We start from the raw sequence: 26,313 nt of genomic DNA on the forward strand, positions 1-26,313 counted from the left end.
AAATATTTTTTGTTTGTACATTAAAGGGAGAAAAATGCACCGATATTATATTCCCAGGCTTTATTCAGTTGAATAACTGCCATCGGCACCATCAGGCTTCACCTGGTGTCATCAATGGTTCACAGTGATTCGTAAACTTTGCTCATGATACAGTCGGGATGGTACAATCGATATTTCTGTAGCTATGATAATCACCTTTAATCAAATTAGACAAGATATTTTCTACTCAGTGGTTAACTATACCCTTGAAAGCAAGAAGACTTGATTATGATCTGTACCAATGAATATAGCGTTTACGTATCAGATTTGATTTGATTTCATATAAAACATTGCATATTGTTTTGACTTCAATTGCAACGATAGCGACGGCCGATATTTAAATAGTTATCTCTGCACCATTCTTGTCTTACAGTGTGATGATAGAGGGTATCTTCGTGAGATCGTGACGTGCAGATAATGTAACCTGACCAAAATAAAACGCAGATTGTTACAAACTGGGTCGTGCTTAGCGATTACCAGTAAACAGATTGAATTCGCCAGTAAATAATATCTTTCTATAAGCGTTTGAAATGGTATAATATTGAATTAAATTTCCAGTTTCCAAACTTTGTTTGTTGCTATTTCAAAATATCCAGTCATAAATATCCAGTCATAAATATCCAGTCATAAATACCCAGTCAAACAGTCTGTATTGCACGAATCCAACTTCACCATTTGCATATTCGTAGACTCGCTATTCCTCGTTTTTCTCAGTTGAGACTTCATTAAGAATTCTAATTCAGCAAACTCAAAGACTGAATATGGCCTTTTGTCTTGACATTGATGTATGGGGCGGTTACATTTAATCCTTGAAAGATAAACCATTAGTTGAGACGATATTCAGCGGAATGAAATAGATACTGCTATTGCTGCTTAACATTGTGTAATCTGCAATTATCCTGAAGTATTACTATTTACCTTGTGACAATGATAGATATTCCCTTGTGCAACGAATATAAACTAATAATATATCCTGCTAAGGATAACGCAGACGTTTAATGAATTATGCTATCCAGCAGTGAAAAACTGACAAACACCAGCAGGCACCACAAGTGTCTTACTCCACTTTACTGACTGTGATTATACTATTGATGGACGCGGAGGTTTACAGTGTGAGCCGATTTACCCAAGGTAAAGGACTGCGAGAGGGAGGGAACTTCCTTCCCGTTGACCTTGACTTTAATGGTGTAGTCGCCATGGAAACCACGGACTTTAAAGTTCTTGCCAGATTGTGAGAGCTTGTGGTTTTCGTTGGTCATCCATTGTTTCTCTGTGAGGTCAAGGAAACGTTGACCGGCGGCATTTATCTGCAACATGTGAAAGGGATGTAGACACGTGAAAGAAATTAGATATCCATTTCGTGATAGAAATAGCGTATATTAGAGTCAGTGGAACTATAGGATACACTAAGCTTTAACACATTCATGTGATCAAATCTTTGATGACTATAACAGGGTGCTGGAATATCATCGATTGCCTTTAATTACAAACCGGTGCAAATTTCGCGTAATGTCTAGAGTATTACATCCCAGAATTGACAACCAAATGTTACATAGATTATTTGCATTTTCTATTTAGATATTTAAGATGGACCAGCAAAAGTTCTTGTGACGCCATTCAACGTAACACAGAAGAAACCATAAGAGTGAATGAGTTTAGTTGTACGCCGTACTTTGCAATATTCCAGCTACATGGCGGCGGTCTATAAATAATCGAGTCAGGAACAGACGATCCAGTGATCAAGCATAGTTCTACGCAGTTGGTAACCGATGACATGTGTCAACCAGACCACCCGTTCCCGTTAGTCACGGCTTGCATTAAGTTACTTAAGGGCAATACTCTAACCAGGACCTTCACGGGTCAGAAAACATAAGAAACCAAATGCAAGACAAATACGTTTAATGTACAGTAAAGAAATCTGGCTAGTGAATGCAAATGTTAACCTTGTAATAAACACGTCTGTAAACAGTAAGATGGCCATATGCATGTTGTCGTGCTAAAATTAAAGTTCGCACTTCAATATAATAGAATTGTCTAAACGCTGAGTCGTTACTGATGGTCGGCAATTATGAAGATGGTCTCTGACGTGATTGGTTAGCTGATGTTGATGCCACAAGTTCGATAAAGTGTCCCTAAACATTACATCAATGAACAGCTTCCAGCAGTTCGGTTCCGGTTTGGAGCATTCCAAGCTCTTTTTCAGACTTGGCATCAAAAGGGTTTAGTTGTGGTTCTCATTTCAGCGTTTTCAGGTAATACTCAGTAAAATTGTGATTGTATGTCCTGTTATGGTACCGTAGACGTGTTTTTATGGTTTAAGTTAATTTTTTTCAAATTTATCCAAACATGTATGCGTCACAGCAACTGTTGTTGCGGGGCATATAACAAAAAATGTTTTAACATTAAACTATTTGAATTATATAACCTGAAAATGGTACTGTTTGTTGGGCCTACCCTGAACGAATCTCCGGATACCAGTGCGGCCGGTTCTCCTAGAAAGTGTTTGTTACTCCAGAATCCCCAAAACATGATTCCTTCAACAGCTGGGTGTCCATAGAAAGCTCTCAGAGCTGTCTCGTACCAATCTGCTCGTTTGTGTTCATCAGCAGTTGCGACATTGAGTTCAGTGACCCAGATAGGAACGCCAGCTTGGGCTATGGTATCTAGATGATCCTGGCAGTAGCAACATAAACAATGGAGGAAATGGTGAAGTAAAACCATTAATATCGTCAACATGCTAGCATTCACACTGGTATAAGCATCACTTAAATAAGAACATTTTACTTAGCTTATAAGAGTATTTATAATAATGTATTTTATTAGAATGAGGAAGGGCGTTATTTGAAATACACTTCATAGATTGAACAAATATGTTGTTGAGATTGACTTACCTTGATCAGTGTTGGGTCGGGTTCAACATTGTCTCCAAAGTGACACTGGACACCGACTCCATAGAGGCCGACGTGTGCGTTCTTGAATCTGATGGCCTGTTCACGGTACGCCTGGATAGAAAATTCAGACTTATTGTAAGCCTACAGTGCAATGGAAAATTCAAGTAAGAAAATATTACACTTGATATTTTACAAGTCGGAAGGTAACAGTAAAGACAGGATGTTTTATGGAAGACACCTATTTCATTCAGTATTAGTGTGACATTGTGCCGTTGTCAAGCAAACTGGAAGTGAGTCAGTACAAAACAACAACAAAAACAAAAACATTTCAATTAATCACAACAATAATGAACATAATGGCACAAATGACACAAAGTAAGTTTCCCTGAGGCCTTTTTTGTTCATTTAGTCATTTTTGAGTTGTTTCAAGGGTAACCAAATTCCGTTTATACGTATATATTTGGAAACAGCAAAAACAAGAAAACGAAGAAAAGATTACACAATGTTTTGATATTTGCAAGTTTACATGTCATTTCACCTTTTGAATGAGTAAGAATATACTCCGAACATACTTCGGTTCCTCAGATCCATACATTCTCGCCCTCATGTGTATTTCTTCTAATTGCCATTCAAAGACTCTAACAGTTTTACTGTCTGGAACGGTGAAATACAAGGACAAATATTTTCCTCCCAAATGTTCAACAACTACGTTAATAATCAACTTAAAGTATGTACATGTAAATGATATGTAAATGTTATGTGCAAGAATACAAGAAGACGTCATCAGACCTTTCAAGTCTTACCCCAGTTAGCCCGCCGGACACCACTACATTGTAGTCATTGAGAAACATTTTAACATTGGGACCCGCTTGATGAGCGATACGGAATATTTCTAGATTGTAGTCTCTGTCGTTGAGAGTGTTCTGGTACCAGAAGCCGTGGAGGTTCTCGTTGTTGACGTCCCAGTGTTCCACGCTGTGAAGATACACTATTCATGGAGTTAACATCAAAATATTTAAGAACCGGCTTCTTAATTAAGAACTCTATCAACGAAATACACCAAATGTACAATCAAATGAAGTCGGAAACCTAATCCTAAATACAATCAGGGAAGAACTTTCAGTGGAAGAGGCGAGGAGTATATCGGACAGACGGGAGATACCCGTGAGAGAGAGTGAGAGTAAGTGTATTCCGCTTAGTGGGCATGTAGAGAGATGTGCTGGGAACAAAATACCAAACATTACAAAATTCAATAAAATATTTTGTTAAGATTTTGCCGGACGGTGACGAAAAAAGAAAAAGAGAAAAAAAATACTTCATCATCTGTTCAGGCCAAAATGGGCAAAACTAAGATAGTCTAAGAAAGTTACATCCAGTGACAAGAGGAATTACTTCAATTTTCTCTTCATGTGATTATCTGATATTATAGATACTGATTCATAGACACAACCTTACGATGTGGTCTCAATCTGTTTTCAGCCAAGGTTTTCTTTTGATAGGCACAAAACTCTATATGATTGATATTTTAGAACTTACAGGTCCTTGGTTCGTCCAACAATGTCTTGTATGTGGTGTTTTACAGCGTCCTTCAGTGCCTGACCACGAAGAGCTTTAACCCAGGGTTGAATAAACGGTACCCCAGACCAGACAATGTTGTGACCTCGTACCTTGATTCTGTCGGAGAAACACACCAGCGTAGATTATTGCCGTTTTCGGGAAGTTACTACAAGATACTATAAGTCTAAGTGGAGTGGAGCCGCCTCGGGTGCAGATCTTAGTGGTAGTAGCAGGGCGTGGCGTCATCCCAAAGATGACATCCTTACCTTGTCGGTTTGCTGACGGGGTTAACCTCTTTGGTCATGTGGACAAGGCGTCCGATTTCGGATCAGAAGGTCCGTCGTCCGAATCCCAGCACGGGACTCGGAAATTTTGTGGCCGCTACATTGCCACTATATTCTGATGTAGAGAGTTGAAAGATCCCCCGCAGTGATATTTTCATGTATATGGGAGTATTAACTGGCATCCCAGATTACATCTCAAGCTACAAGAAGACCAGCAGTTGTGTGGAGATCATTCTTACCCTGGATACTCGGCCAATTTTGAAAACTTGGCCATTGCTGCATTGAGGTGAATATTACCAACTCTGTCTTTATTGCTATAATCACTGCCTTTTCTATTATGTAGTCTTTGAATTTGTACTCCTACTCAATTTTGTACTATCACTATAATAAGTTGGTAATAAATCGTATTGTTTTTGTTTTTTTTTGACTTATTAATTTTGGAACACAACTGTTGGCTTTACTATGCTGATTTGTTGGTTGTATGTTGGTTTCAAACCAAGTTCGTTTATGAACTTTCAAAATGGGAGTAACGAATATCAGTATATGAACTCGTTCTCACCCGTTAGACTTCAACTTCTTGAGGGCGTTGATTGGCCCGTCGAGGTTGATGCTACCCTGTTAAAAACAAAAGTTGTTTAAATTATTCATTCTTCAATAATGCGGTAGTAATGAAACTTGATTCCTAACTCCATTCCATAAAGTGATCTGAGGGCTGTGAGGATCGGAGTTTCCCAAACTATGGCACTAAGGTCGCTTTTCCAGTGGGGTTGCATGGGAGATAAATAGGTTTAGTTTTTAAAAGGATTTACCATATTATTTAAGAAAGTCCAAAAGAGTACCAGCACTATCAGTGAAACGTACTACACTCATGTAGACTGACAATCAGATAATGTCCCGATGTGAAAAACCGAGTCCCAAATGCTTCTCACAAATACCTGGGGGTCATGTTGGAGTTTTAGTGATCTATTTATATAATGTTTACTGCCTTTGTTTCTTTATCTTCAACTTTCACCATTGTTCTTATGCGAGTATGATATTCAGATCTACAGCCAACGATTAAAGACCCAATTGCCTTATATGTGTGTCTCTGATCACAGACACTACCTTCTGAGGTTCCACCCATTTCCATTTGAGAGCATTCTCTGTGACTGCCCAGTTGAAGTGCTTGTTGATGAACGATATGTATCTCTGGTCGCCATTGAGGTAATCGCCACACTTTATGGCGGTCCCGAAAGGAAACGATTTCTTGGTTTGAATGACCTAGAAGGAAAATAAGACGACATGGGTATGAGGTCAATAGTTTCTTTAATTCTGTTGATTAATTAGGTTGAAGATAACACTCACGTCAATTTCAACTTGATTGTCGGAAATGCCTCCAGAAGTAGTGACACTGAAATATATTAATTATGATTGGTGCCAGTTATAGATGTGTCAAACAGAAGAATAAATATATAGCTCATTATTAGTTGATCAGTTTAAATTTTGTTTTAATGCTTTTTTTACAGTTGAAAGATATAGCCAGACGTATCATAACAGGTTTAATCTTGGGAAACTTCAAGTCACGGTTGATCGCCTCAGTATCTCAATAAACGTTTGAGAAACTAATTATCGCATCCTTGAAGATGCGGGTTAAATTGATCTTCAGTTTGGTGTAAGAGCTCGAGGCTACTAATTAAGGGGATGGTAAGACTCGCTGTATAGATCAAAGTGCATAATGCAGCGTCAAACAAACACATACTCATGTAATGATTAAATTGATCTTCAGTTTGGTGTAAGAGCTCGAGGCTACTAATTAAGGGGATGGTAAGACTCGCTGTATAGATCAAAGTGCATAATGCAGCGTCAAACAAACTCATACTCATGTAATGATTAAATTGACCTTGAGTTTGGTGCAAGAGGTTCGCTGCGTAGATCACTGCTCAAAAAGTGGCGTGAAATAAACACATTCTTTTGGTATATAGAATTATGTATTTGTATCGTTTCTCTAGGTGACAAGACGTCGTCCTTGTGACTTATATCTGTATCTTTTCTGTTTCCTTTATAAAAGGAGAACAAATTTTCGTTTGTTTTTTAGTTTGTTTGTTCGTTTAATGCCACACTGCGATGTTCCAGCCATGTAACGGCTGTATATTAATAATCGACGCGGTATCGGACAGTTATGTTATTGGCACCACGAGATTTGGTTGACACAGCATGACCTTTTGCTAAATAGTGATGATACCGGGTGTTCGCGAGGAGGTGAGCATATCCAGGCCCATCTTTGACACCCGTCAAAGTCAGCTGTTCAAATAAAACAAATTGCCATTTCGCATCGTACAAATCAAAACATGGAATTGCATTTTTTCAAATGTCATTGACATGACTACCATAAAAATGATGAAAGCTTTACTTTAATATTGCCGTCTTGATTGAAAAACGGAAGAAAAATGAACGTACTGAAAGTTGATGTCACTTTTCCTCATTCTCTCTATGGTGGCATCTGATTCTGCGCGCCAGTGGGTATTGGCTACCATCGGTGTCAAAGACACGGAGTCGGTAATGAAGTTTATACCACCTGCAGGGCCTTGGTAATACACCGTAGATGATTTTATACCTAAACGTAAAACAAGAAACAATGAAATTTCAAAGCAGTGGAAAATGCATTTCAAGTCACATATTCACATAATTACCTGACCATAGAACACAATGGATATTGATAGAATGGATTTCATTTTGGAGTGAATTACCAGGATATATGGTTCATATCGAACAAACAAATGCTATGTCAGTAAATCTATGCTGTGGGCAATAGTTTTTGGTATTTTACACGAAGCTGAAAGCTTTCTGTACTAATTAAGATAATATGAATGTACTTAATCAACAGGTTTCTATTTGATTGTGCTCTTCAATCATTAACATTTAAAATTCATACATAAATGGACATAAATAACAACAAAAAAAAGTACCGCATTAATAGCTGGATAAAATTTCCCATGGACCTTGTCTAAACTATAAAAGGCTGATTAAACACTAATAAATATACTCTATCTTGCCATCCACTTTCATAACTTTTACTGAGGTTTTATGTATATGTGAACGAAGGCAAGGTATTATATTTATATAAGATAAGATTATGGCCCGATCATAGCTATAAATTCATATTATAATGAACATCCTTAAGCTAATTTGAACTTTCTTTCACACACCACTCAGTTATTGTAGCTTTAGCTATATATTCTTTTTATATTGAGTATCTTTATGAATGTTTCAGGATCAATTTCCAGTTTCAATTATTACCCAATTACAACCGACTGTATTTTAACATATTTCTTTACGAACATAGAGAATGGTTTAAGCTTCATTTTCTATTTATTCTTGAGTATTAAATTTCAGGCCGCATCATTAGGTAAGACAGAACAGTGACTGAAAGTAAACACTAAACATTGCGCTCTTGAATATAAAAGATGAAACCCCGAAAACTCTCTATGTTCATTAAATAGCATCTTCAAAAATGCCAATCAAGCATATATCTTTATATCCGAGTTTCTGTGAATAGTACGGCAGACTTTTTGTAGCCAGAGGGACACTTTTGAAAAGTACTTGTAAGAAATAGTTCTCATTTTATTCCATGAATGCGGCCTGAAAATCGTCAACTGTTAGAGAAGCCAAGGCTGCTTGGATTTATAACATACTAATTAAGTGATCTTTTTTTGTGACTGTGTGGTGGCCTGTGACATTGTTTCACAGTTGCTGGTTGTTTTGGTACCATAAAATAATATCGTGAAGATCAGGACAAGGACAGTCTGTCAACATTTACAGTTCAGATTAAGTTGGATGAAATCAAATGTTTCTGGGCTGCTTTGGTTCAAACTAAGGCCACATTACCCCCAGAAGGAGCGTTGAAGTCTCCAGTGAGGTGAATCCAGCCGTCGGAGGATCTGGCGAGAGGGAAGACGGCAACAGGGATGTATACCTTCTTCCCAGCTACAATGCAATGGTGGACAACATGCTAATGGGGTGGGAACACGATCATATCTCCTCAAAAAGAAATATATCGTACTTTCTAGATAGAATGAAGATGTATGGCTGTTCAGATTGCTAGACTGGAGTAGTATAGGGAATAGGGGTTTTGGCTCACTTTCAAGAAATGTCTCTACAAAGCCTTATTTACTAAATAAGGCTTTGGTTGGGACCTTAGATCTTGCTACTATTACCCCTACTACAAAAAGGTTGGGTGTCTATGAAACAGTTTACCGTGTATTGGTTGGAGGTAACACTGTGCCGTACGGTACGATCAATAATTCTTCTCTTACAAACCCCCTACCCGGCCCACCCCTCAAGTAGTACAAGTTAGGTTCGTCGGCTTTCATATCCACTTTATCTATGTTGTAAGTTTTGACTGACCATATAGGATCGGTGGCCCGCTTACGGCTATCGCCCTCGTGTTCCCCCTACTACTTAACGTCTGTGCCTATGTCACGTTTATATCGATGAAACAGTTTAACGTGAACCGCCTACGATCTCTTTGGTGTTCATAATAAAGGCTTGCTGGGCTTTTTGTATCCCCTGTTCTATGTACTTTTTTTTCTCGTCCTCGCTGATAGCAGACTTACGAGACTTGGATCGAATATCTTGTTTCATTCCGTTATATTTTTTGAGTTCAGAGAGGATTGAACGAAACTCCTCTTCTGAGATCTTACTGTCAGAGAGTGCCGTGGAAATTCGCTCACTCACTGTGTTCAGCTTTGCTTCGGCCAGAACCCTGATCTCGTCGTGTTTCAATGCCTTACGATTAAGTCTGCGTGATACTAACTTAAGCGCCAATCCTGCCAACCCTGCCACCCCTGCCGTTATTTCAATACCTAGCACTATAGGTGCAGCCACGATGGTAGCCAACAACCCAACGCCTGCCGCCCCTAGTCCCATGCTGGTTGCCATAAGGGTAGTGTCAGCCCCGTCCACGATATTGAAAGCTCTATTGTACTTTTTACATAGTGCTTTCCGCGTGTCACGGTCTTGTTCTAGTTGACGTTTCACATCACATAACTGCCTCAAGCGGAACCCATCTACGGTTTCCAGCGTCTTCGCTACTTCCTCTACGACTGGGTACAGACCCATCCTATAATATATATTTTGAAAGATATTTTAATTGGGTTTCAGTTAAAAGTCTATTAATGAATTTGAAGTCTACAAGATCTAGCTTATTAGTCAGGGTAATAGGTGAGAGTCTAATAGAATTTCCTGTTGTAATAAAAACCCCACTGAGGCTTATTAAGCGGTTTATAGGGTCCGCGTAGGTATCCCGTTGTATAACAATACGACAATATTGGTCTAGGTGTTCGTCAAACCAGTGTATTGACACCCCGGGTAAAATTTGGTGTACTCTTGAGGTGTTTTCATTGCCTAAATAGGAAAAGAAGACTTCTATGATGAGTGTGAAAGGGACTAATATTCTATCAAGATATCTGCTATAAGTATTATTGCTAAATGTTAATTTATTTTTTTTTATAGACTTTAACATATTTTTTTCGATACCAAGAGTTATCATGTATAATTCACTCTCCGGAATGAAATCCCCGGGCCAGATACCGTTATTCCTAATCTTAGAGACCAACTCCAATTCTTCCACCCCATCTTTTAATGTGATATAAGGTGAGGTGAACGTTAAGTTGATCAGCCATTTAGGCTCTTTAAAATCTGATAACGACACCCGTCTGTACACGTTGTCTTTGAAGTGCAGGATGTATAATTCATCTTCCTCACCAGGCTGATCGAATCCCTCCGTATCTCCTAGGTCGTTAAGCGTAGTGTTGGGACGATGACTGGTCATTATTATACTATTACGATATAATTTCCAACTGGTTTTCTGATAATAATTCAGGGGTGAACTTCATACCCATGAAGTGTATGTTGTCAGGCAGGAAGATATTGGTTAGTGATATCTTGTTTTCCACGATCACGTTGACCCCCTGCAGACTGGTGTTGGAGCCGACATCCACCCGCACGTAAACGTTGCAAACTTGATACTGGTGTCGTTTCACCCACCCGAGTTTGATCCCCTTCACGATCTCGACATCATTCCCCGATGGTTCCCCTAGGTAGACTTTGATGATCAGTGTTGAGTTTGCCGGTAGACTCTCTAGTATCTTAACCACACCTTCGAATTCAGACACCAACTGCAATGTCACGTTTTGTATGGCTGGTTTACTCGATAGCATGTGGGCTGCCATAGTGTTGAGTGGGCTGACGACTACGCTACGTCTCTGAGTTGGGACGTAAGCCACGAGCAGGGTTCCATTGTTCACGACTTTGTTTAGGTGGTTGTCTTTGTTATCCGTAAACACGTAAGGGGAGACGAGTCTAATATTGAGAAACCAGTCGTTGTTATCAGGTAACAACACCCACTTGTCATCTTCGGTGAAGACGAGCATATATGGCTTGTTTCGGGCGACGGTAGTGCTCTCAACATCGTCTAAGTCGAACAGTTTACCCCCAAACGATGGGTATATTATCCAATTATTATTACCGGTGTTGACAAGGGTGTACTTAGTGTTGACTGTTGCTCTTGTGGTATCTACTATATCACTTAGGGTTCCACCGGAGGGGATTTCAACGCGTTTGTAAATGTTGTTTTTCAGTTGCAAGGCGTACGATTTACCATCTACTCCGGGAGCGTCGAAACCGCGCGTGTCTCCAAGGTCGGAGATCCCGATATTGACGCATTTTTTCACTCCGGGCCCTTGTGCGCTGGTCATTTTACATGAAGCGTTAAGCTGAGGTATCCTATATTTACAGGATTATGATTTATATCTAACACCGATATTGTCAGCTCAGGTATGTTGCCCTGGGTTAATCTCTTATACTGTCGTGGTGAAAATGACTCGGTTCTACTGTCGTTGTATTTCTCAGTTTTCACCGGCACTGCTCTCAGTATAGTGGAAGGGTGACCTCCTTGAATGTTGTACGTTGTGCTCACCTGACCGAGATGAATGTACAGCTCTCGGTACGGTACTAGGTCGGGTAACTTCGTGCCTGTGACGGTTGTTGTTGGTTTTATCTCGTCAGGAGACATACCGAGTATCCTCGCTAATGGTCGGCCGATCCTCAAGGAGGTTCTTCCGTTGTTGATTAACACCACTGTACCGTTTGAGTCGTTCATCTTGAGTTCGGCTCCCAGGGGTTTGAAGACCTCGTCGTTTAGAGAGCACACGCTGTAGTAGCCGTCAGTTATCTGGCTGCGAGTTCCACTGACGAACAGCTTATTGTTGCTGATATTAATGTTAGTCCATTGCGGTAGGTAGGTGATATCGCAGAGTGCGACTTCGAGTTGACCTGACGTGTTATCGATCGCGTGCGTCAGCTGAACGGCCTCACCGCTCGTTATTCCTGGAAGTGTTATGTACATATTATAATATATGAATTATATATTATAATATGGATTTAGCACACTTGAAAATCGTGGTGAATGCAGATGGTACGGGGTTTAAAACAACCTTTATTGATATCTTTGAAAAATATATCATGTCCGTTAATAACGATCAGGCGGTGGTAAACTGGAATCAAAACCCAATGCAGTTTTGGCAGAACCAACTCAACTTTGCTGTGTGGTGTGCGACGACAGGGTCGGGTGTGACACCAGACTACAGTATAGACGAACTGAGTAAGGCGGTTATTTTGTTTCATATTTATTATCAAACGAGACGAATATTAAAGGAAATAAAGGCTCCTCTACCCCAAGATATAGGGTGGAGTATGACGAATAACGGCTATGATAGACGCGCTTATGAACGTATTTGTGGGGAGTTTGAGATTCCAACGAATAAAGACTTTCGCCTTCCTGGTGTGAACCATGGTCTCGGTATAGTTCTCGTGTACTTCTACAGGTCCGGAACATATTATGCCGGTTCTAAAGATGGTTCATACAACCCAAACCGTCATACATTTACAGGCCCCACAACGAATGAAAAGATCCATGTCAGCTGTATAAAGCAAACCAATCCTGATGCAGCCACAGCCTGGACTAAAATGATCTCAAAAACATCGAAAGGATTCACTCGTGCTGGTACAATACGCTTGAACGACTCGATTCGAACGTACGTGTGGGCGCTGTTGGGTGCGCAGTCGATGACGCGTTCCAACATCCTCGGTAAGGGAACTGCTTACGACGCTCAGACACAATTCGTTTCCAACGTTGAGGATGCTATCAATTCTCCAGTTGATCTCCCGAGGGCCATCGACCGTTACCAAAACGTGTTAGAATACGCCAGATCGAAAGTCAATTACGTGTTCGGCGTGGGGTTGTACATGGCTCCGAGTGATATGCAACTGAGAATAAAAAAAGTGGTGGGTTATAACAACAAAATAGTCATAGCCACGGCGGACCAAAAGTTGGGTATCAACCCCGATATTAACACCCCCTATATCCCACACATCCCACCACGTGAAAAGGGTATAGTGGCGCCACCCCCGGAGTCTAAAGTTCATGTGCCCCACACACACACCCATATGCATGTGGGGGTACCCCCCTATCAGCAGCATATTGATAATAAAACGGCCCTGGTGGTTGGTGGGGTAACTTTGGGACTTATTTGGTTAAAGATTTCTTAGCCGCTACGTACACCAGACCCGCCACGGCGACGATGGCTGCCCACAGGTTTTGACTGAGCCACATGGCAGTTTTAGACAGAGCGCTCAACAACCACGAGACGATGCTACCCAGGATGCCGGGTAGGGCTTCGGCGGCTTTACCAGCCAGTTTAGCTAGGCCTTCCCCGAGTTTTTTTATCCAGTCTTTAACACCCCCACCGCCACTTGGAGCTCCCCCGCCGCCGGCAGGCCCCACAGGGGTTCCTCCCACCAGTGACACCACCAGGGTTGATATGATGAAACCCAATGCAGTTAGAATGCTGACGATGGTGATCCCTTGCTCCCGGAACAATATCCGAATCCTGTTGGCTAAAGTTGTATCCTCATTCAGTATTCTATCGATTGTTTCCCGAATGCGACTGATCTGGGATCGAAGCTGTTCACGATTCGAGGAAGCGGCTTCCAATCGTGTACGTCTCTCGTCTTCTAAATCACGTAGTCGTTCATTGATACGACGCTTCATATCATCGTTTTCAGTTTCGTTGAGTTTGGTTTTTTCCTTAGCGATGTGCTCGTCGATTTCGTTCAGTTTCCCCATGTTGTTCACGAGTTCTCCACGCACGCGTTTCACGGCTTCGTCTAAGCCGTGCAGTTCCCTTACCGGAAAGTCAAACCCCGGTAACGGTTTGTCCCAGTAGGTGCTCAACAGTTTTTCTATGCTGTCCGAGGCTTCTGTAGCACGCTGTGGTGTCATTTCATCTCTAGTGGTGAGGTGGGATCTGGTAGCTTGCAGATCTTCAACAACGGCCTTAGGTATTGCACCAACGTAATCATTCATGTTTAGATGTTCACGGATAAATTCGACACCATGGCGGCTGTCTAGAGTTGACAAGGCCAGTGGTTTTTTAGTGCGCTTGTTAAAGAGGTCAACCTCTGGTTTAGATTTAAGGCGTAGAACACCCTTTGTATCAATAAAAAAATTATCAAGGTATCGGCCCTGTGGATCAACGTAGTATTTATCACTTCTTAAACTTTCGTAATAATCATCTACCGTTGTTGCTAAAAGTTCTTGGTTCAATGGTGAACTAGTAAATGAGGTCTCCTGCTCATCAGATGCCTGGGCACTAGCGCCCGGCATCTCCGTCATATCTATGTCTTCATCCATTAGTATTTAAATATATTTTATTAATATATAACAATGTACGGCAGAAAATTAGATCCTTTCAGAAGATTGATAGAGCCATTAGGAGCCAGAGCCGTGCGCCAGTCGGTGACCATCACCAACAATCCCAGCAAGATAGACCAGAATCAAACTCTGCTGGTTAGATTTCCAAACCTTGGTGAGAATGACCTCATTGTACCAGGCACTGTTCGACTGGCGTTCAATATCACGTTGACCTCTGACAACGACAAACACGAGCTAGTGCGTAACGTGGGTCGAGCTATCATCAAGAAAACGACCGTCAAGATCAGCGGTAACGAAGTGCTGAGCATCGACGACGGCGACGTGTTTCACTGCTACAGGGATCTCTGGAAAAGCGAGGGAGAACGAGTCAATGATGTGTACCAGGGTATCAGCAAATCAACCCGGGCGCGCATAGGGTATGTCTTCACGCAAGACCAGCAAGACAAGCTATCGGACGGTGAAAAGGCCATCGCTCGAGCATACGGAAATCGATTCTGCGTGCCGCTCGACTTCGAGTTGCTCACGGGACACGCGCCGTTTTACCAGGCCGCGCTGGGTGATAGGATCGAATACGAGCTCACGTTTAACGACTATAGCAAAGTAGTGCGTACGCCGAACGGTGATGAGGCCAGTTATGCCATAGACAACATCTCTCTGGAGTTCGACATGGTCACTAGCCCGGAGCTGGCCAGGCAGGTTCGAAGCCAGTACTCTGGGAAGATGGCTATCCTGTACGATCGCGTACTGAGGCATAGATCAGTCGTGCGAGATAAGAGCGACACTGTGTGGAATATCAACCTGAACGTGCCGGCGCGATCGATGAAAGGTATCCTGGTCGTCCCCGTGGAGTATTACGATCCATTCCGGAGGGACAGCGAGAAGTTTTTCAACCCCGAGATTGAAAAGGTGGAAGTGACCATCGAGGGCGTGCCCAACCAGCTGTTCAGTCATGGTATGAGACCACACCAGCAGTGGGATGAGATAAAAAAGCTACCAGTGGGGGATTATATAACAAAGGACCTGGACCTCGGCTCCGTGCAGATCGGTGAATACCTGACCACCAAGTACGCCCTATGGTTGGACATGCGATCCACGGATGATGATAAACTGCACGGTAGCGGGCGCCGTATAGATAACGGCAGCGAAGGGATAACCATCCAGATTACTAAGAAAGCTCAACCCGCTGGTAAGTTGAAATTATATCTGAATTATCTTGAATTGAATTATTATGGACGCGCAACTTAATATAGACAATGGGAGATTCGTGCAAGCCATCTACTGATGGGGGGTACCCCCACACCCTCCAGGGGTACCCACAACTGCCCACTGACCCACACTGCGCCATAGTGTGCGGGCAGACTGGCTGTGGGAAGACCGTTTTCGTGTTGGATATGTTGGAGGGTTACTACAAGGATGTGTTCGATAACATCGTTATCATGTGCCCTACTCTGAGCATGAATAAAACGTACGCGCGACCTTGGGTGATGACGGACCCGGACGTACACAAAATCGACCCTGGAACACGCCTGCAGGACTGGTTGAAAGCTCTTCACGAGAAATTTAAAGGGGAACCGACGCTGTTCATCCTGGACGACTGCAGCGCTAATCGTGAGATAACAAAAAAGAGAGACATGCTATCGTACCTGGCCTTCTCCGGCCGGCATGCAAATCACAGCGTCTGGGTGCTAACGCAGAAGTTCAACTCGGTGTTGAAAGACCTCAGGGAGCAGACGCGATGGGTGGCCTTATTTCACTGCAAGGACAGGGATTCGTTCGAGGAGTGTTTGAGAGAGAACGATGTGATGAGCAAATTAGAACGGGAACGGGTGAAGAAACAGCTCGCTGAAACTAAACACGCTAAGCTCGTGCTAAAGACCGACCAACCAGTAGCATATATAGTATGCTAAGCAAAGCTAAGCTAAAGCTAAGCAAAGCTAAGCAAAGCTAAGCTAAAGCTAAGCATATAGCTATGATATTTGAAGTATTTGTTGTGTGCAACTTAACCTTCATTTCTCTGTGTTTTGTCTGCATCGGGTATTATATAGTTAAAACTAAATCTTACTTGTTATATTATAAGATGGAGTGTGAGGAATTGCTCGAACAGTTGGGGGTCTCCCCCACGCCGCCGGCAGGCCCCACTGTGGGGGATTCCCCCAAGCGAGAGAAACTGGTGGCGTTGGCTGTTGGTGGCAAAGCCAAACATTACTTTGGAGACTACACTCCGGATAAAATTCACAAAATGTCAGCCGAAGAAATCGATAAGCTGTACGCTAGATACGAGTCCCGGCTCGGGGCAGAAATGACAAAGACAATAGGATCGGCTATGACCCAGATATACACCGGTATTGTATCACACTTCCTTCCCATTCCACCAGAGTGCCGACTTTACCTGTGGGAGGACCTACATAAAGACCCTTTTATCGAACACGCCGTGAGCTCTATCAGCTGCGGGCTGTACCACAAATATGGTATGTTGTTGGCTCCAGTGACGGCGGCGATTATCACGGCAAAACATTGTCAATTTGAGAGAAAGAATAATAATAATAGTATAGATGGATGCTGCTCCCGAGGTGACGGAAGTGACACAGGAACCAGTGAGGGAAACCCCTCCCGAGGTGATACCCCCCACAGTGAGGGAAGTGACCCCTTCACAAACAGTAACCAGACAGAAGAATCCTAAGAGAGTAGCTGCCGGTAAAAAACGGTGGTGTAACCAACATAAAGTGACCAACCCCCGACTGTTGTTAGCTGTAGGTGTAACTGCTGCCTTGGCTATCTCGTGGTTATACGTGGGGGTACCCTCCCACAGTGAGCCCCCACCCAACAGTGAGCCCCCCACCCCCACTATTGACCCGCATATCATGTTATAATTTTAATATTTTATATCATATACATAATGTCTGAGGGGAAAACGTTCGTCAACGACGCATACCACGCCACAGTGGTCGCCAGTCTAGCCGTAGGGTACGCTCGGTTGACTAAAATGGTGCTTAAACAACCAACTATCAAGATAGATTTCAACCTGCAGGATATGGGTATGCTCATAATGAACCTTGGTATGGCGATGGCCACAAAAGACATCCTAGTAAAACAAGGAATAATACCTGATAATATAATGAAATAAATATAGGGATGGCCACGATAGCTATGATGGTCGGTGGGGCGTTAGTGAATGCCCTGGCATTTTCCGGGAGTAATTTCCTATTCTCGAAACTACGAGATGATCACGCGGCTGAAATACAGGAAGAAAGGAAGCGGCACGATCTCGCTACTGAGAAATTACAAAGAGCACAGGCTGAGTACGCTAAAAAACGCCTCCAGAGGATCGATTTTATTAACGAACAACTCCAGCGTGAAAACCATGCCGTTCAAACATTCAACGATGTTGATGAAGCAATGAAAGAATACTACCTACTAACTGGTAAACAATTGGAACCGCTCAATAAACCCACACTCGCTCAGTACTACACACCATCCAAGGGACAAATGAATCGTGAACTGGGCTTCATAGTGTTGGGTATAGCAGCTACTGCGTTGGTTGCGAAGCAATTAAATTAAAATACCTATATAAGTAAACATGAGACCCGCTCCATACCGATGCGAATACATACTTATGGGGAAGACCGAGGCCTGTGGTAGGAAATGCAGGAATCAGGGGTTCTGTTGTTTCCATATGGGAAGTCCTAACTACACGTGTTCTGTGTGTGGTATCGGGGTTAAAGGACATTACTGTCTATGTAAAGCTCACGGAGCGAACGTAGTCAGACATCAACTCATCTACGAGAATAAAAAAGGCTACATAAAAGAACGTAGGCGACTGCTCAAGATAGACTCCAATGCGTGAAAGGGTTACCTCCCTTTACTGTGAAGCAATTAGACATTGGTTCTCTTAGGTGTAAACACTATGTCTACTGTACGCGAGCTGAAGAGGGTCGCAAAACAGAGAGGTGTGATCGGGTATTCTCGAATGCGGAAGTCAGCATTGTTGAGATTACTAGGTTTAGAAGCCCCTCCTACGGTAACACAATTAAAAGCTCAAGCAAAACAGCTTGGATACACGGGTTATTCAAACCTGGGGAGAGCCGGGTTAACTGCATTGTTATCACATGCCCCCGTAGCAAAACCTCCCACTGTAAAACAACTGAAAGCCGAGGCACACGATTTGGGTTTAGGCGGGTATTCCCGTATGAGAAAACCACAGCTTTTAGAATTATTACGACAGAATAGAGCTATTGACCTACAGTTCGTGCGCACTGAGCGCGCTGTAGGCAACTATTTGAGAGGTTGGCGCATGCACGTTGATAGAAACATAGACATTACAGATATCAAGCCTCTGATAGCTGATAAGGTCAACCAGGAACTAAATAACCTAGGAAGTATCAAGTTTCAGATCACAGTGAAAATGTCGCTCGATAAGCAGGTTGGGGGCCCCACAGGGGCCACTGAATATGTTCAGCCTTACTTCCGAGGTCAACAAGAGGTCGCCACACATACAGAGACCATTGATACATCAATCGATACCAGTTTTCAGCAGATACGAGAATACCTAGAACGCTACACACACTTGGGGTCCGGGTGGGCTGTAGATAAAATCGATAATGTCTATCTAGACATAGCTAACTACGTGCCGTTCAGAGGCGGGTCATACCTAGCCTTGCCCCCCTACTATAGGAACAAACATGCCATAGTAAACGTTAAGAATAGAGGAAACGATTGCCTGAGGTTAGCTATCAGGTCAGCCTTATTTCCAGCTGGCGCTAATTCAGATAGGCTTTCTAGCTATCCCCAAGATGATGGGCTCAATTGGGATGGTATAGATGAACCCACCCCCATATCCCAGATCACTAAAGTAGAAAAACAGAATAATCTGGCTATAAATGTCTTTGGGCACGAAGGTAACACAATAATAGTACACAGGGTCAGCCCGGTGAAGGTCAGCCCGGGGGTACCCCCCGCTCGCGTTATCAATATATTCATGATCCAGCAAGGTGACAAGTATCACTACACATGGATAAAACACTTTAGCAGGCTGTTGTATGACCAATCAGCATACAAAGGAAAGACCCACTTCTGTGAACGATGTCTACATGGCTTCACCCGAGCTGATTTATTAGAATCCCACCGGGATGATTGTCAAGGTGTGGGGCAGACGGCCATACGAGTCGACATGCTTAAGGAAGGTGATAATATCCTAAAATTCTGTAACCACAAGAACCAAATGTCTGTGCCTTATATCATATACGCCGACTTCGAAGCCTTAGTTGTGGGGGATACCCCCACACCCCCCAGTGGTGCCGCCGGCGAGGCTCCCAGTGGTAGCTTCACCCACAAGACACAAGAGCATAAAGCCTGTTCGTTTGGATACATTGTCGTCCGTTGTGACGGGGAAACGAAAGCTCCGGTAGTATATAGGGGGCCTGACGCGGCTGAAAGGTTTCTAAAGTGTTTGCAGGAGGAAGAAAAAATTATTAGGAATGCATTGTATAAAATCGCTCCCATGCGTCTGACCCGAGTCGACAGGCTAGCCCACGCTAGTAGCACTAACTGTCACGTGTGTGAATCACCACTTAACGGTGATTCGGTGAGAGATCACTGTCACATAACTGGTAAGTATAGAGGCGCCGCTCACAACGCGTGCAACCTCAAGCTTAAAATCAACCCTAAGACAATAAACATCCCCGTTGTCTTTCACAACTTGAGAGGGTACGACTCACACTTGATCATGCAGGCCATCGCGAAAATCGATGGTAATATAACGTGCATCCCCAACAACATGGAGAGATACATCTCCTTCAGCTTAAACGGACTTAGGTTCATTGACTCGTTTCAGTTCCTCCTGTCGTCACTCGACAGTCTGGTCAAGGCCAACAATACCTTCCCTATCACCGATCGATACACAGACGCCGAGACTAGACCCCTGCTTATGAGGAAGGGTGTGTACCCCTATGAGTACATGGATAGTTGGGCCAAGTTCACCGAGACCAGACTACCCCCTATTGACTGCTTTTATAGCAAGCTGAATGAGGCGTCCGTCTCACGAGATGATTACTCGCACGCGACTAACGTATGGAATAAACTGGGTTGTAAGAACCTGGGTGATTATCACGACCTGTACTTGAGGACAGATGTACTGCTGTTAGCCGACGTGTTTGAGACGTTTAGGCGGACATGTTTCAAGCAGTATAAACTCGACCCCGCATGGTATTACACCAGCCCAGGTCTGTCGTGGGACGCCTTGCTTAAAAAGACCAGAGTTAATTTGGAATTGCTTACAGATTACGACATGCACCTATTCATTGAGAAAGGCTTGCGAGGTGGGATTTCCATGGCATCCAAACGATACGCGAAAGCAAATAATCAATACGTGAAAGGTTACGATCCTAACAAGCCAACCAATCACATTCTCTACCTCGACGCAAACAACCTGTACGGCTGGGCCATGAGCCAGTATCTACCTACAGGGGGATTCGAATGGGTACCCCACGTTGATGTTATGGGGGTTGCACCAGATTCGAACAAAGGGTATATCCTCGAGGTTGACTTAGAGTATACCAAGGAATTACACACATCACACAACAGCTACCCCCTGGCCCCCGAACGTATGAGGGTTAACCCAGACTGGATGTCTGAGTACCAACATAACTTGTCAGGTGGGCGTGTGACAGACGTTGAAAAACTCGTGCCTAACTTAATGAATAAGACCAAGTACATCGTTCACTATCGCAACCTACAGCTGTACCTGTCATTGGGTATGAGACTGACCAAAATACACAGGGTGCTCATGTTCGACCAGAGCCCATGGATGGAGCCCTACATCAGAATGAACACAGACCTACGAAAAAAAGCCACCAGTGATTTTGAGAAAAATCTCTACAAGCTCATGAACAACTCGGTGTTTGGTAAGACTATGGAGAACCTGAGGAAACGCGTGACCGTGAAGCTGGTTCGGTCGAGTGAGGAAGACAAGCTCAGGAGATTGATAGCCAGTCCGGCATTCAACCGTAGTAAGATATTCACAGACAACCTGGTTGCCCTACACATGAAGAAAAGCCACATAAAATTCAACCGGCCTGTTTACGTGGGGATGAGCATCCTCGATTTATCCAAACACCTGATGTACGACTTTTACTACAATGAGCTCAAGAAACAGTACGGTGACAGGTGTGAAGTGCTGTACACTGACACGGATTCCCTGCTGATGGAGATTCGAACCGAGGACGTGTACGAGGACATGAAAAAACACCTCGATTTATACGACACCAGCGACTACCCTAAGACCCATGCCATACACAGTACGGTAAATAAAAAGGTCCTAGGTAAGATGAAGGACGAGTGTGCTGGCACGCCCATAGCCGAGTACATAGGTTTGAGACCTAAGATGTACTCCATACTGAAAGCCGACAATAGTGAGATCCGGAAGGCTAAGGGGGTTAAGAAGTATGTGGTGAAACAACACATCAAACACGCCAGATTCAAGGAAGCCCTGTTCAAGACCCGTACCTTTAGACATAAAATGAACACACTTAGAAGTGATGGGCATAAGATATACGGACTGACTATAAACAAGACGTCCCTGTCGCCTATGGACACGAAACGTTGGATAGCTATTGATGGGATAAACACATACGCGTATGGACATGAAAAAATTTGAGGCTATTTACTACAGCCCGCGTGGGTACTGGAAAGGAGCTAGCGCAGTAGATAAGCTAACTAAAATAGCGCGAGTACCCCCGGAGGAAGCCAAAGCGTGGCTTGAAAAACAAGCCCTGTGGCAGATCTATTTGCCGGCACCACGCTAAGTGCCTAGAAGGAGGTTCGGTATTAACATACCTAATAGCGTTCACCAGGCAGACCTACTGTTCCTACCCCACGACAAGAGGTACAAGTATGCCTTAACCGTAGTGGACGTAGCCAGTCGTTACAAGGAAGCCGAACCCTTGACCACGAAAGATTCGGCCCAGGTAGCCAGAGGATTCGAACGCATATACAAACGCAGTCCGCTGACGTGGCCAACAGAGCTGCAAGTTGACCCCGGACGGGAGTTCATGGGTGCCGTGTCACAACTGCTAGCCAAACACGATACAAAGGTCAGGCGTGGCACGGCCGGAGCCCATCGCAGCCAAGCCATAGTTGAGAGATTTAATAGGACTTTGGCTGAGCGCTTGTTCGGCCATCAGTATGCTAGGGAGATGGCCACCCCTGGAAAACGATCGACTGAATGGGTCACGAGGTTACCCAAGGTGGTGTCGGCAATCAACCATGAAGTCACCCGTCTCACCGGTAAGAAACCGGCAGACGCTATCAAACTAAAATCAATAGTTGCAGAGTCGGCCGCTCCATTGCGTGGGAAGGAGAAACAGATACCAGAGAGGGCCCTAGTGAGGTATCTATACCAGCCGGGGGAACACGAGGGCGATAGCCGTAAGCGGGCCACCGATCCTATATGGTCAGTCAAAACTTACAACATAGATAAAGTGGATATAAAAGCCGACGAACCTAACTTGTACTACTTGAGGGATGGGCCGGGTAGGGGGTTTGTAAGAGAAGAATTATTAATCGTACCGTACGGCACAGTGTTACCTCCAACCAATACACGGTAAACTGTTTCATAGACACCCAACCTTTTTGTAGTAGGGGTAATAGTAGCAAGATCTAAGGTCCCAACCAAAGCCTTATTTAGTAAATAAGGCTTTGTAGAGACATTTCTTGAAAGTGAGCCAAAACCCCTATTCCCTATACTACTACTGGTGACAAAATATAATTCACACATATATGAATATAGCACATTTTATCAACTCAATAAACTATATTGCACTTTGCAAGATGGATGAAGAAGTATGTCAATTATTACGAATACATCGTGTTCTTTTCTTAGATGCGAACTACAGAACCTACTGTTAAGCTCAACAGACACTTCCAACTGTATCTTTTGTCCCAGTTGTCCATCCTGGTCGTTCAGCAGCTTTACCCATCCCTCAACCTTATAGCGTCCATTAGGCTTAAGGCTATTGAGCGTCTGACCGGGGCCTTCATAATAGTGGTTTCTGATAAAAACATATGGTTGAAGAAATACTTTCAAGTATGGTGAAACCCCATTAATCCTTTAAGCCAAAATAAACGCCGTTGATAACCTAAAATAGTACGAAGCAACAAATTGTCCCAATGAGTGATGTCTCTCCAAGGATTTTACTGCAAAATTGTTGCTCAGATGCTTATCAAAGTACGATTATAGAGGAATATTTTGTAAAATAGAATAAATATATTATCCCCGCGTGTATACATATATAGGAAACACCTTTGTAATATTGAAATTTTGTACTGTATTGTCTTTCATCAGTGCAAGATGGGCGTTGTGATTTAATAATTTACCTGCCTGTGACCTTGATACCATGCTGTCCACTATGATGATCAGTGGTCAGCTCACAATGTATATTCCAACAGTTCCAATGATCCATTGTTTCCATGTCTCCATTCTGGACGATATTCTGCCCCAAAGCGAGGGGCAGTAGACAGAGCAACACCAGATGCAACATCTCTGGCAGAACACAGCCACGTCACTGAGTAACAAGTGGCCGTTTTAAAGATTTCACTTCATATCTTATCTTCTGGAATTTCCACTGCACATCAGTACAGTGTGTCACTCTTAAAGTACTTGCAGCCTTGCGACGGTTGATCAGAGTGACATTTAATGAGAGCATGTATATTTAAACATACACCCATCCCTATTCTACTGATTCGTTCAGACAATATATTCAGAAGTTGGATTACTTTGTGAAATGATGTGACCAAAACCCTTTCTACATCCATAACCAATCTCTGCAGAAAGCTGAATTGACTGTCAAAATGTGGCTATATCATGACAATATATTTGTTTCAGCAGTATTACAGCTGTAAGATGTTGTTTGTAAACAAATCAAGTTTGTCCTTTGGAAGGCAATTAGAAGTTGTAAATATGATGTAAAAGAAAGTTCTATGGATAGTAAAATATTTTGGCGTTTTGGCGTAGCTACTATCACCGTTATCATACTTGCTTTAAGTAAAAAAAGTAGCTAACTCTCCATAGAACTTGATTTTCCTTTAAATCGAATCGAGTTTTCAGCAGACAATCCAGTGATTGTCACCATGCAATATGATGATGGAGCATGTGTTTATGAATCACTATGCAATAGTGACAATACCAGGTTTTTACATAAAGGTGAGCGTATCCTGTCCCATCGGTTGCGCTGGATATAACCATATGTTCACTCATGTCAATTCCTCCTGTGTGGATGAATCATTGTTTACAGGGTTACTGCAGTTATACAATTATACAATGACATGCTATCATGCGTGTGTGTGTCCGTGCGCGTCCGCGCGTGTGTGTATGTGTTAGGGTGGGTAAGTGTTTTTGCCTGTTATTGTTTGCATTAATGTTTGTAAGCGTGTATTAATGTATATGCGTATACAGTGTGACACTTGCCTTACATGGGGTGGTTCCGTACCCCCAGTGTGTATACTACTTCTGAAGGTAAACCACTGTATCATTTCTGATCTTTCATGATTGCACTCCTACAGAGGTGCGCGAGCAAACGGGTGTATCCTGGAGAAGTGTATCCTGCCCTAATGAAGGCATTTTATAACTGAACTCCTCAAAATACTCTGGAAGCTATAACAATTCAGAAAAAAACTGATTGAATAAATCGTTAGTAAAATGTTGCTAAATATTTCTATTGAGTATTGAATACAAGAGAGTGGGCGAATATATATGTGTTCACATGAGAGCCACATGGTGCAAGAATGTTGAAGTACTCTGATAGAGAGATTATTTAGGCATTATACAATCTATCTACTACAGGATATTGTATGAAACAAAATACAGTAAAAATGAATGAAATTGCATATCCTTTACAACCATATCACATCGCTCATTTGTGAAAGGTTCACAATCTGTTTACGAAACATCAGTGGCAATCTAAAATTTCGCAAAATGCGCACGTATATTATTCCAACGATATCAACGACAGAAAACGCACAGGCAGTAATGTATTTTTGTTTCTATGCACAGATTACCAAGTAGCAATGGTTTCAGTATCAGATTTTGCACAATATCCTACCCACAAATTCCCGCCTTTATAAAATGGGATATGGTGAAAGCGATGTCTGTCGCTAATGTTCTTTAGAAAAGGAATCTATGTCTTATTTGTTAGGAGAATGCCATTGTATACGCTTCGTTTGGAATGATTTGAAAAAGAACTGGCTGCTTACTAGCTTGGAAAAGTATAAATATATCAAACGAAATTGTTTTCCGTAAGAAATGACATCTTCACATAAACACATTATTAACAAAATATTACATGTATATTCACCGAAAGATCGTACACGAAAGTGCCAGAATTCAAAGAAATCCAAAAGGAGCTAATTGCCATATAGGCTAGCTAAACATTCAGCCTCCATACAATCAAATATTGATAGGTTTTATAAGTACTGTTGCCATTAACCTTTCGTTAGTTATTATGACTTGTAATGAATATGCAGCAAAAATATAAAAAAAATGAAAAAAATATGAAAATACGAAATGTCACATAAACAGATTCCATTTTATGATTCTGATTTGATCGTGAGCATCTTCGTAGACAGAGCAAGATCGTTTGTTGTTGGGAGAATTTCATTAGGGACCTCATGACCAAAGACAAACACAAAAGACACAGTACGGTCACAGGTATTGGCATTGACTTCTGGTTCTGGTCCTTGAAAGATAAACCGTTAGTTATAAGACGCCATTTAGGTGAATGAAGATTACACTGCAACAGTT

At 42.6% G+C, this 26,313-nt stretch overlaps 1 protein-coding gene across 1 annotated transcript; it reads right to left on the minus strand.

Annotated features, from left to right (window-relative positions):
* Window positions 1–45: 45 nt before the first annotated feature.
* Window positions 46–24,122, minus strand: LOC137293686 (uncharacterized). The gene is made up of 12 exons (XM_067824385.1): window positions 23,892–24,122; window positions 23,418–23,566; window positions 8,636–8,734; window positions 7,208–7,364; window positions 6,116–6,161; window positions 5,876–6,031; window positions 5,331–5,386; window positions 4,467–4,604; window positions 3,734–3,905; window positions 2,931–3,041; window positions 2,494–2,712; window positions 46–1,346 (listed from the first exon to the last, which is right to left on the minus strand). The coding sequence occupies exons 1-12, from the start codon at window positions 24,053–24,055 to the stop codon at window positions 1,125–1,127; spliced, it is 1,689 nt and encodes a 562-aa protein (XP_067680486.1). The 5' UTR covers window positions 24,056–24,122; the 3' UTR covers window positions 46–1,124.
* Window positions 24,123–26,313: the final 2,191 nt, after the last annotated feature.

The sequence above is a fragment of the Haliotis asinina genome, chromosome 8 (assembly GCF_037392515.1).
Source record: "Haliotis asinina isolate JCU_RB_2024 chromosome 8, JCU_Hal_asi_v2, whole genome shotgun sequence".
Classification (NCBI taxonomy): domain Eukaryota; kingdom Metazoa; phylum Mollusca; class Gastropoda; order Lepetellida; family Haliotidae; genus Haliotis; species Haliotis asinina.

Bases quoted from the DNA above. Each gene is read 5' to 3' on its own strand.
- LOC137293686 (XM_067824385.1), bottom strand. From the start codon at position 24,055: ATGTTGCATCTGGTGTTGCTCTGTCTACTGCCCCTCGCTTTGGGGCAG. The intron at 4,605-5,330 runs GTGAGAACGAGT...TTTCTCCGACAG, and splicing joins AAGAAGTTGAAGTCTAACGG to AATCAAGGTACGAGGTCACA. The intron at 2,713-2,930 runs GTAAGTCAATCT...TGCTACTGCCAG, and splicing joins CCGACCCAACACTGATCAAG to GATCATCTAGATACCATAGC.